Source organism: Coenobita brevimanus, chromosome 65 (assembly GCF_032717465.1).
Source record: "Coenobita brevimanus isolate Jiangsu-jjx chromosome 65, ASM3271746v2, whole genome shotgun sequence".
In the NCBI taxonomy this organism is placed as follows: domain Eukaryota; kingdom Metazoa; phylum Arthropoda; class Malacostraca; order Decapoda; family Coenobitidae; genus Coenobita; species Coenobita brevimanus.
In genome coordinates this window covers 50,517,379-50,530,845 of record NC_137018.1, presented here as the reverse complement: position 1 = coordinate 50,530,845, position 13,467 = coordinate 50,517,379, and the positions used below count along the sequence as shown (strand labels likewise).

Genomic DNA, 13,467 nt, shown 5'->3' with positions numbered 1-13,467 from the left:
AAGATAAAATGTCTTAATTTTCTGGATACTTAAAACTACTAAACTTTTATTTCTAAAAATCCTCCGATCTTAAAACAGCTATACCCCTCCCCCCCAAAAAAAAAATATCAAAACAATCCAGCAAAACCCATGAGCCAGCCATCAGTGCTAAAACAGCTTAAACTTCGCGTCTTTAAAAGCCTCCCAACCCCCCTAAATCATTCCAGTTAATCCTTAGACTCCAAATCCTTCAATGGTAAAACAAACTCCAAGATAAGACATTGCTTGAAAAATCCTAAACAGACCTCCTAAACTAAAACGGCTCAAATTCGCATCGCAAAATAAACAAGTGAATCAAGTACTGTCATGCAATACAAAGTCCCCTACCGGATGATAACCACTCGTTATGTAATTGACCTTGGGAGTAAATGGCTGTTTGTTCAGCGCGACACATCGTCATGATATGGGGAACAATTGCGTGAAGTTATATCAAAAACTGTCCGTGCATGTGGAAGTTACAGAGTGGAAACGAATGTACAGTAGGTACAGATGTTAAGTATGACAGCACCGGACCTTGTTTGAGCCTCAAGTGTGACCTTAACCTTGGGAATAGATGGCTGGTTGTTACGCGCGACACACCGTCATGGTATGGGGAACAATTGTATGAAGTTACAGCAAAATCTGCCCTAGTATGTGGAAGCTACAGAACGGACACGAAATTGCGGACTGACTGACGGACGGAGTGACGTAACCGCGCAAACCTATAGTCCCCGAACGGTTTGACAGGTATGGAACTAATAAACAAAAATCCCCAAAACTGCCAGAAAAAGCGTTGGCACAGACCCCTTAAACCTCAAAACTGCTCCCCCCAAAAATATGAAACCTCTCAACTATCACCTAAAACACACCTTAAAGTTCCCGCCACTTTAATTCCACCAGACTATAAAAATTGGGTCAGGATAGGTCAGGTCAGGTTGGGTCAGACTTGTTGCTACTTACCCCTTCACCCGCTGCACCTCGCCCCTGCCCCTGATGCCGCCCCGGGGGTTGAGGAGGATGCTGAGACACTTGAGCAGCTGCAGGGGGTCAATCTTCGGCTGCAGGAGACGGGAGGAGGACGTTAGTGATGGGCTGGTTACATGATAATATAACACACACACACACACATACATAGAGAGAGAGAGAGAGAGAGAGAGAGAGAGTGTGTGTGTGTGTGTGTGTGTGTGTGTGTGTGTGTGTGTCAAATCGAAGGAATAAAAGACCGAATATGACAGACATACAAACAAGATCAAAAGAGAAAATAAATACAAATTAAAAAAATATATACCGAGCACTAAATCCCTCAACAATCGCAATCAATTTCACAAAACCAATTATTATAACAAATTACCCCTCCTTAAATGACACAACTTGGGCAATTAAGGTCATTAATTACTGTCACGTGATAGAACAATGGGTGCTTCAAAATGGCTGCCGTGGTCCGCCATCTTGTTCTGAGAGCGTGAGAGAGGGATAGGTGGTGGTGGTGGGGTTGGATGGAGTGGGAAGGCAGCGGGAGAGGAGCAGAGAAGGAAAGCAGAGGGAGGAGGAGGAGAGATGAGAAGGAGAGAGGGAGGAGCAGGAGAGAGGGAAAGGAGAGAGGGAGGAGGAGGAAAGGAAAAGAGAGAGGGAGGAGAAGGAGAGAAGGAATGGAGAGAGGGAGGAGAAGGAGAGAAGGAATGGAGAGAGGGAGGAGAAGGAGAGAAGGAATGGAGAAAGGGAGGAGAAGGAGAGAAGAGGAGAAGCGGAGAAGGAGACAAATAGGAAAAGTGTGGAAGGGGAGGGGAGAATAAGTGAAAGGAGAAAAGACCAAAGGAAAAGTGGAAGATGTAGATAATAGGGTAAAGAAAGGGGCAAAGCGGGGAGGGGGGGAGTGTATGGGAAAGGGAGCAGAGCCATCAAGGGAAGGTGGGAATAAGAAAGATGGCGGAAAGGGCAGCAAAGAGAAAAAGGAAGGAAGGAGCAAAAGGATGGAAGGAAAGTGAAATATGGAGGAATGGGGAAAGGAGGAAAGTGAAGTAAGGTGAGAATGAGAGAGAAGGGAAAGGTGGGGAGGGGAGGAGGGGGGGAGAACAAGTGTAAGGAGGAAAATTCGAATAAAGAGAAGGATGTAGGAAGTAGGGTAAGGAGGTTAAGTAGGGAGGCGCAAGGAGGGAGGAGGGGGAAGAAAGGAGGAAAGGGATGTGGGGAGAAAAGAGAAGGAAGGAAGAAGATGGAGAGGGAGGGAGGATGGAGAGGAAAGGAGGGAGGAATGGGGAGGAGGGAGGAGTAGGGAGGGGGAATGTGTGGGGAGGGGGAAGGTGCGGGAATGAGGGAGAAGTGGGGAAGAAAAAGGAGTGGGGAGGGGGAAGGTGTGGGGAGGAGGGAGGAATGGGATGGAAGGAGAGGGAAGGAGGGAGGAATGGGATGGAAGGAGAGGGAAGGAGGGAGGAATGGGGAAGAGGGAGGAGGCAAGAGAGGAAGGAAAGGAGGGAGATGGAAGGGGGAAGGAAAAGAGGAAGACGAAGAGAGGAAAGAAAGGAGTGAATTGGTAAGAGGAGAGAAATGAGACGAGAGATACATGGGAGAGGGACGAAATGGAAGGAGGAAAATGAAGAAAACATGTAAAGTAACAAGCAAATAACTGATAAAGTCCAGAAGGGAAGGGAAGGGAAATTCACACGGATAAGCCACAAGAAGGGCTGGTAGGGAAAGAGAAAGGAGGGAACGAAGAGTACGGTAATGGAAATAAAAAGTGAAAAAGAAATACAATAAAAAAAGAAAAACATACACACACCATCATTTAGTAAAACTTAAGGATGGGATCGAGGACTGGAACAATGATGCAAACATTACGAAAGTAAGAAAACTGAATAACATACTCAAAGATAAATAATAAATACTGTACTATTACACTGCCAGTACTGTGATATATATTGGATAATAAAACACTTCAGTATCTTTGAAGAAATCGCTATAAATAACCAGGTCACTAAGTTACTGGATATTTCTCCATGCCATTACAAAAACTCCTGACGCGCGCGCGCACACACACACACACTCCCTCTCTCTCTCTAAGGTACTAGAGCACGAAAATGTGCGTACCGTCTTTCCTTCCTTCGTGTACCAGATAATAAGTCTAGTTTTTACAGTACCTTTTTACCAGTAACCTGATAACGAGGACCAGATATGATAAGGGTGACGGAACGTTATACTTTCAATATTCTCTATGCTGAGAGAGAGAGAGAGAGAGAGAGAGAGAGAGAGAGAGAGAGAGAGAGAGAGAGAGAGAGAGAGAGAGAGAGAGAGAGTATATCAGGTGTTTCTGCTATGGCATGAAGAAAAAACCGTCTGGCTATAACAAAAATAAAAAGTAATCGTAGTTTCATAATGTGTGCAAAGGAAAGCATTAACATCTTCACAACGAGAGGTCTGTCCTAAACTGGGTGACGTTTACAGATGGTACCTCAGAAATACAAAAATGAAATGATAAGGTGAACACATGAAGGTTGTTTGAATTATTGATGGCAGGTTCCTTAAATAGTGTGTGTGTGTGTGTGTGTGTGTGTGTGTGGAGAGAGAGAGAGAGAGAGAGAGCAGCTGTTACGATTCACAACTTGTTCCAATCCACTGGGTTATGCGGTACAGATAATTCACCCTATATCATCCTGAGGGTTACACACATAATCAACCTCAATATTATCATCAGTATCTTCAGCACACACACACACACACACACAGACACACACACACACACAGAAAAAGCTGACAACAATCTAATTATGCAGTCTCATGTCTGACCACCACCACCACCGCATACACCACTACAAATCTCTATCTGTCTGTCTCTTCTCTCATTATTATTATTCTCCAATATGGGCATCATCACCATCATCATTATTTCACCAAAAAGGCATCATCATCATTGTCCCAAATTCTACCCGACAGCACTCGCCATCATTATCATCATTATTACTTCCCCTCCATCCCTTACTTCACAAATTGTCTATACAGTTGTTATAATTTTACAACACTATATATTGAAAACCTCTCCAGTTCAAAAGTTTTTAGGATCCTGCATCACAACAAATGCAACGTCCCTTTTTTCAACATGGGCATCATCACCACTCCTCACAACAGTATTACCCCTCAAAATATCCATTACGGCAGGGCAACACTACAGTAATTCTATGCCACTCCTAATTAGCGTATGAAACCCTTGTGACAGTCAATTTTAGTTACCGTATCTAAATATCATCAAAAGTATAATTATGTGAAAATGTATATCGTGTGGCCAATTATCATCATGATGTTCATCATCCAATTTACCTTTGTGCCGTATATTTCAAATGTACAAGAAAGCTCCAAAATTATGAATATGGAAAACAATAGTCCAGTAGTTTAATATATCATGGGGTCCAGTGTAAAATGAAATGCATCTCTTCTCTCGTCATGCATTCAAATTATCTGGTTCCATCCCACAGACTACAAAAAAAAACGCATGTAGCTTTAATATGTCATTTTCTGTACCATCATACTAAATAACTTACTTTACCCACTGAACCTGTAATTTTCTTCATTTTATTAATTCCATTTTCTGATTATTTTATTCAATTCAGAACAGACTCTGCAAACTTAAGAGGCATTGAATAAACCCCTTTAATATGAGATGACTTCCATTAAGTTGAAAGAAATTATCCAACTGTAACAAGAACAAATTAAAATGGGTGTACCTGAGTTAAATGGGTTCCCTGTCAAAAAACTGCTCTTATTCCTCAAAAATAAATGGTATGGTTGAAGGAGGAATAAATGAATGATGCACTTGTACTGAAGAACTTAATGGAGATAGTTACTGTATTTTAAAACCCTTTCACTATATGCCTCTCATATTAAATACAGTAGACCCTCATTTTGTAAGGGTTTCGTTTGCACAAATCACATTTTATACAGCACTATCAACCTTTACCCGAACCCATTTTGCATGGCAAAACAGTTAGCTGATATTCAGTTCTTCCAAACTGACATTCTCGTACATACCTGCCTATGAAGAATCCGTGGAATGCCCTGAGGGCTACAAGGCCTAGCTTCAGCTCTCAAGAAGTTAGAGCTACCGTGTTAAAATTCCACTTATTGGCCACTTATTACTGAAACATTCTTGTTCCTTCACTTATGCCTAATGATGATCAGTGACATTTTCTGGTTGTGTTTGGTGGAGGGTACATTTTTCGTGAGGTCCAAAATAGGGAATTGGGGATCTAAACCTGGTAGTAAAGACGAGAAAGTAGAGCATGGGAATCAGGTTAGGCAAAATTAATGGACTACAGTCAGTCATGTTTATGTAGGGTTTACGCAAAAACCTGTGAATAACTAGCAACCCAAATGGACCCTGTGCTCACCACTATGTGACTGCCTTAAAACCCTTTTCAGTGCCTCAAACTATTATCAGACATTAAAATCTGCTTACTTACATTGTATTTTAAGATGGTTATATTCCCCAAAAGAACCACAATAAGAAATAGTGAAACCCAAGAAAATGGAGGGCTGACCACAAAATCTTTATGAACTTAATGATACATAATTTGGGAGCCCATGCAATACATGTCAAGACTTAGATCATTGTGGAAAATGTTGTATTATCATCATCCTAGCCCTATTTTTCACTTGTACATGGGTGAACATGATCCAGAAAAAGGAAAAGGAAAAAACAAAGCAGAACTATACAAGCACGTGACAAACACCAAATGACAACTAAAAAACAAAGCAGAACTATACAAGCACGTGACAAACACCAAATGACAACTAAAAAACAAAGCAGAACTATACAAGCACGTGACAAACACCAAATGACAACTAAAACAAGTGTCCTGTGGACAGTCACTTGTCTTCACCTACTGTTTCTTACAATGACCATGACCCCACAGGGAAGATAAGGATTTTTTTTTCTATCGGCAATGGCCCATACCAAGACACATAACCTGGACAATTCAGATTCTTTGTGCAGGTCCCACTGAAATCTCCAGTAGACAAGACCAACTTATCTCTTTCACAACATACAGTAAAAGTCCAATATTTCGGCATCCAATTCCCCGGCAAATCTGACATTTCGGCAGTTTTGAGAAATAGTCCCATTAACGAAAATCTCCGATCGTTCGGCAGATTCTCCGATTTTTTTCGTCAGTCTTGAAATTCTCCATGAGGCTCGCCAGCTAGCTACCCGCCTTTACCCGCCTTAGTGAGTGAGATAGTGAAAGTGATGGAACGAGTCTACCACTGCCATGAAGCTCAGAGGCTAGCTCTTTCTCCTATAGCATAAAGAGAGGACAAACATGTAGTGAGTCTAGCATGGGAAAGAGAATCTGTTTCGCCATTCTTCCGAGTTGTTGCCGTGCTGCTGCCGACTTCTCTTGATTCTTCTGTGTGCTTTGTGAACTTCGCAGAAATACCTCTGAAATTACTATTCGAGTGTGCTGTAAGCACCGTAACATCAGACAGGAGCTTTGTAACACCTGAGTGGACCAGCCGTGTGTTGTGAACAGTATAAACATCTGCGTGCTTTGAAAATGGCCTCCACGTGTGGAAAGTTAACTGGTGTTAGCAAGAAGCGTACACATAAGATGTGGACTTCTTCCAGCAGTAGCAGACTCCAATCAACCCCTTCTATTGTACATATGTAAATAAGGAACCTACTATAAGTTTAGGTAAGTGCATGTGAACTTGTAGGCCTACTGTACCATTACATTTATATACAGTATGTTCACTAATTTCTTTATTTTTCATATTCATGTAGTGTATTCATTACAGTATTGTACAGTATCAAACAGAAACGTCGATAATGAGGGTGTACTGTATACATTACAGTACTGTACAGTATCAAACAGTATACAGTACTCTCTCCAAACACATTTGTAATGATATGAGTAATGATGATAGTGTTCACCGAAACATATAAGGTACTGAGTGGGTAGGGTTTTCGATAATTCGGCAATTTTGATATTTCGGCACTTGCCTGGTCCCATAGATGCCGAAAAATCGGACTTCTACTGTAATACCGATATGACACTTGCTGACATGCCTTTCCACTGCACATGAAGGATTTGGATTTTTTTTTTTTTCTATCAGCAATGGCCCATGACAGGACAGCCCGGGCACTTCAGATTCCTTGCGCAGTCTCCGGTTTTCCTAGACTTGTCATGAGACTCTGAGGCCAGAATAATTACAATACCAGCAAAAACAAGTCTCCACTTATGTAATAGGTGGAGACTAATTACAGCAGATGGCTGGCCAAAGTTGTTACCAACAGATCTCCCTAATGAACACCATTTCCACATGTGAGTATAATTTTTCCATTTGAACAAATCTCAGCATTGTGATTTCCAGAAAAATGGTTATGGTACTGTACTTCTACACTGATACTATCTGTCAAGCCATGATGACACATGTGCAAAGTGTACTAAGTAACTGATTCAAGGTTATTCTTGCTGGACAATCTCACATTTTCCCACTCATATAATTTCAGAGTTGGATGAAACTCTTTAGGTAATGTTAAAGGTAAAGGTTGAGGTAGATGTCATGAGGCACTCTCTGTAACCTGGCTTTTGAGCCTAAGGATACATGGACACTGTATCATCCAAATTACTGCAGTTACATCCCCTTGTGTTACAACAGGTACTCATTTGATCCACCAACCCACGGGATGAATGCACACAAACTGAGAGATGCCAGCTGGCCACACAAGGACTTGAACCCTGGTGCTAATGAGCCAGCAGCTATCTAAACAGCAACACAAACCACACAGTTGTAGCACTGTAGGATATAACTTACGTTAACTGGCTAACCCCATTCAAGCTTAAGGAACAGAAATCTGGTACCCAACAAAGTCCTTAGAAAGTAATGGACCACACGGCATGATTTTAAACTTCTTAGACATGGAGAGACAAGTGGGGGGAGGGGGGGATGGCCATGAGCAAGTCACTCTTTCATACAACACTGACTGATAACAAGCAATCAGAGTGAAAGAATGGCAACCCAGAGATGGAGTGAGTGGGGGACAGACAGGTAAGACAGAGATGAAATATGTAAATATGCTGAGCTGGGATGGAAAGACCAACAATCAATAAGTCAGCAGTGTGTGGAAAGAATGGAGACCTCATATTGCAGAGGACTGATTCTGGACGATGATAACTGCAACTACAGTAGTCATGTAGCATTCAAGTGTAGTCAGATTAACCCTCTTGTGATTGCAACAGTGAGATTCTATTCCACGTAATACCAGACAAATTTATTCAGCTGAGTGCTGATTCTGATACTATTAACCATCTCATGGCAAAGGAACAATCTAATTTTCTATTCCAGCTAACACCAAATTTTGTAGCAAGCGAGTCTCAGGAATGCATACTGGATGGCTGTAGAGGAATAATCTCCCAAATTATTCAACAGTTACTTCCGAAACTGAAAATGCGATTACGGTAGGCTATTATTTTTTTTATTTTTTATTTTTTATTTATTTTTTTTTTTTGCCTACTTATCTCATTTACAGTAAGAATTTAAACAATTCTGTACACTATATGGTGCTTGCCTGCCATACAATGCTAAGTAAATTTGAATGGATGGTCAATTAATTTCAAGTAAAACTGAATAATTTCCCAAACATGGTGTTCCCTTTAGCTAAATATTCCCACTTCACCCAACCTTCAAAATATTACTCAAATGGTCATTACAACCAAGTACCTGTCGTATTTTATTGTAACAAGCAGAATACAACTCCTAACTCATGGTTGTGCTACACTCATCACATGATGCATTAGGCTGGTGAAGATTTACTTTCTGCCAAGTGCTTGTTATTACTGTATTTTACATATGCTATCATACATTGTGTGTGTGTGTGTGTGTGTGTGTGTGTGTGTGTGTGTAACACACTCACTACAGATCAATGAAAAATGAAGTTTGTGAATTTTGGGACCAATAAGTAATGACAATGCTGTACTAGTCTCAAGAGCACTGCCAATGTCACTTAAAAAAAATAAAGATAAATAAATAATAAAACAAAAACAAAAACACTGGCAATGGAACAAAAAAAGATCTGAGATATTAAAGCAAATGTAAGAAAAATGTAGATCGAATTACTGTAAGGAATTTCAAAAAGGGTACCATAAAATATCTAGAATGAAAGGTACCTTTTAGGTGAAATTGCTGACAGCCTTGGACATTGCATAATAAATTCTGTACCCTGAATGGCAAAGGAAGAAATTACTTGGAAAGAACAAATTGCTAAAAAATAATAATAATGATTCATTCACTCCTTCATTCATCTAATCCTGTGCTGCCACATGAGGAGCGAAGAAGCTCAGGGCTAAGCAAGTTGGTCCTGACACTGAAGATGAGAGTCACCAGCCTCCCTCATCCCTGAGTGGCATTGCGTGAGCATTAAACACCAACCACCCCTTGGATATATACCAGCACTGGCCCAATCTGATTGGAGTGCCTTACTTGCCCAATAAACCACGAGGTGCCATAATTTGGTTATATGGTTACCACCCAGTGTAGTACATGGTTTCCTGGTGTACACTGTACAGGAAACCATTTGGCTTGTCACTCAGTGTGGAGTTACTTTTTTATATATGCCATGTCACTGAATAAAAAAAAAGCTATTATTTTTATTATATAATAATAATAATTTTCTTTTTGATTCAGTGACATAGCATTCATGAAAAAATTATCTAACTTCATTAATCCCTTCCCTGCAATAATGATATTTCTATCAAAGTGTATTTTCTTATTACAACTAAATTATGGTACCAGTACTTTAGCTATTCAGTTTATAACATACTTTGCCATAAATGGATTAGAAACTAACTCCATTAATATCTTCACACTGAAAAGTCTTCCCCAAACAATAAATAATCTGCAAGTGACAACAAAAAAATAATAATAATAAAATACAAAAGTCTTATCATACTGAAAAGGTTATATAAAGGCAGGATATGACCACAGGACTGTGAGAAGTAAAGTAACACGAGATCTCTGACCACCTGGGCCATATTCATAAATTATCTTAGCAAATTTCTACAATAAACATGTCTCAATAACAGTTCGTCATCAGATTTTTTCCCACTTCGTTATATTCTTTTCACTAATATTCACTACATTTTCATCGCATAATGTTTTGCACCTGTATGAGTGGAGGCAAATGTTCAAACAAGCAACTTTCCATATGCAACTTATAACTTCATAAAAATATGGCCATGGAACAAAAACAATTAGCTAATACAAAGGAACTGGTTAAACTTTCAAGCTGAGAGAGAGAGAGAGAGAGAGAGAGAGAGAGAGAGAGTAGCTGGTAAGTTACCTATCTAACTGCACCCAGATGCTTAAAAATAAATATATATACATGATAATATAAAATAAAATAAAAAATCTACATCACCAAATCATCCTGCAGCTTTTCCTCTATCCCAAACCCCTCATTCCCCTCACTCATTCATATATGGTACCTCTCCACCTCACCATTGGTCTCATCTTTCAACACTTCAACCCATCCCTCCTTCCCACACCACTCTCGTTCAGATAACTCTCCATCCTGTTCCTCCACCTCATCCTTGATGACCCTCTACTCCTCCATCTTACTCACATGCACACTCCTTATCAATCTCTCGCTCAGTAACTATAACTAACAGATAAAGTACATGTGATCCAGAACATTATGAATGAACTCAAAAGAGAATAGTAAATACAGTAAACATTGCTGCACAGTACAGTAAACACCGCAGCAACAGAAGCAGGTGGGACTAAAACATTGAAGCTTCAAAAGAAATAAAGGAACATAATCATCAAGATTCAAGATAAGGACAGATCATCTGCTGGTATATCATAGCACCCTGAAAGAGACACCCAAGACCTACAGTGTTATTCTTACAGGCTGAAAATTACTACTTTTTTTTTTTAATTACATTTTAACCCCTTCAATCCAATATCTACGAGGTAACATATTTTGTTCCTCTTGGTTACATGCATTTTATTCACTGGTGCTATGGGAAGAGTCTCCAAGTATTATGGGAGTAAATCAAGACAATGTTCAAATGCCTGAACAGGAGGGGTTTCACCCTCATGGTGCTCTACATGTACGATTCACTTAGCACAATACCAATGGCATCCAATTATCCTCCTTTTGCGATCTTAATACAGTACAAAACAACACAACATCCTTTGGCAAACATAAAGATCAAGCCCGTTCTGGCAGTTCTTCCCTACCTACCCTACCAAATATGACACTGACACAGGAAACAGACTTTGAACAGGTACAAATAGTGTACTGTACTGTTTTAAGGTGTATCAGCACTATCATCAGTCTCCTCACTAATCTTTTTGATGGAATAGGGATAACTATTCAGTAATCTAGGATATATGGTAAACAAATGAATAATCTTTCATTCACTAATGACAGATCTTTTCAATCACCATAGGAGGATGGATTTGCAGGTATATTTTGTTAGCTGAACAGAGAACGTAACAGAAGTAATATAAGGAAAATATGAGTTACGTCGAACAGATATAACCCAGTTGGTTCCCTCCAAGGATGATATGAATAAGGGAACAGTCAAAGAAGATAATACATTCAATGTAATTAAAATGCAGGAGGACACAGTACACAGATGATGTATTAATACAGTACATAACAGATCGTGTGGCATCCCAGAGATGAAGTGAATGTAAGAGGGAGGAAAGAATGAGATAGAGACAAAAAACACTTTTCAATGGCCTTGGGATAGAGCTACAAAATCATGAGCAGAGGAAACAAGGGAGAAGTCTTCCTTTTGCAAAGAACTGCAATACTGATATGAGTATTAAAAACAGAATAAAATTTACAGGTGATACTGTATTATGAAATGATACTGGATATAGATGATGCAGTGGCAGTGAAAAGTGCATTTTGAAGTAGGCTAAAGATGTGCGGCAAAAAGAAATTTGTGTAGTGTTACTTGAAAACACTATTTGTGATGACAATGCTATCAGAGAACTTCTCAACTCCTTCACTATCCAGAAATTGTTTTTACTCTGGCTATGACCAAGTGATTATGTTTGACATGACAGCAAGGGGTTCAAAGCTGTCTCTATTTACCATTTTTATTTCTTTATTATTCTGGCAACTGGTATACCTGTATATGTTTTGTTCAGCTTTGACGCTAACTCTCAGTCTAAGGAGGTCGCAGACAGGGAAACAATATAGAGGATGTTGTAGTAAAGCAGAAAATATGGATACATATGGGTCACAAGTCAATAAAGTTGACTGAGATGGAAAAATAAAGACCTTTAATGATGAAAGTTCCAACAATCACTGAGACACTGATGACATACAGTACAGTACATGTACCAAGCAATTCACAATACAGCTTCACTTTCAGTTCACAAAAAAGTACCGGGTACATTATGACAGGATAAAAGTATTAGCAAACATAGAACAATCTTGAAGAAATACGGTGTATTGTCTTACTGCATAACAAAGGCAAATAGCTATACACTGTGCCCTTCAAGTTCAAACTCATGAAACTAAAAAAATCTAGAACCCGGCAAATAACTTGGGCTGAGCACTTGGAATGCTCAAAATAGAGTGTGGGAAGGGGTGTAGCTGTAGCATTATATGGAGGAATAATAAGTGCTTCTTCAACAGCAGAAGAAACAAAAGCACAAAAACTATAAACAACAGGATATTATCACTAGTTTATTAGAAACTGTACTATGGAAGTCAAACAGATCATAAATTCATGCATGCAAGCTGTTCTTAAACAACAAGTTCCTGTTACATGTCATTTCTTTGACTTTCTTTTCTATTACCTACAAAACCCACAGTGGCTAAATGAACTAGTCTGCCTATTAAACTTATTCAATGACATGGCATATAAAAAACTGAATAGCAAATTTCTCCCATTTTCAAATAACATTCGTACAGAAATGCATTGCAGCACATCCACACCAACCCCCCGCTCTCTACATCACACACACACACACACACACACACACAACTTGGTCACCCACCAACCACTGCCCCCCACTAGACATGCATCCCCATTTTCTTGGACTTAGCCACTTTGGGTACACACATACCATTTCTCAACACATATGCAACATCATCTCATAAACTCGATCCTCTGAATACACATACTACCAGGTATGCCTTTACTGTAATACAGCCTTCAACAACATATTTACTGCAAGCATCTCACTCTCATATGAGACGATGCCTCAACGTAACCTCGACAAAAGATATTTGGAAAAACCAGGCTGAATACACTTTCAGAGGCACTAACTTCCAGTTACTAAAAAAATCACTGAAAGTCTGCTGTATAATCAGTTCATTCGAACAACAATAACCTACACATGCCAAAGCTTGACCCCCACCCGAACAGCCACAAACAAACAAAAGTTCCAAAACACAAAACAGCTTCAAGAACAATAACAGGATGTACAAAGTCCACA

The 13,467-nt window shown here is 39.7% G+C and overlaps 1 protein-coding gene across 1 annotated transcript in view; it reads right to left on the bottom strand.

Moving 5' to 3' along the window:
- LOC145404827 (uncharacterized) overlaps nucleotides 1–13,467 on the bottom strand; it is a 113,678-nt gene that overhangs the window by 73,592 nt on the left and 26,619 nt on the right. The window contains exon 2 of the mRNA XM_080276325.1: nucleotides 979–1,076. Within this exon, the coding sequence (XP_080132451.1) occupies nucleotides 979–1,076 (98 nt within the window). The remainder of the gene's footprint in view (nucleotides 1–978; nucleotides 1,077–13,467) is intronic.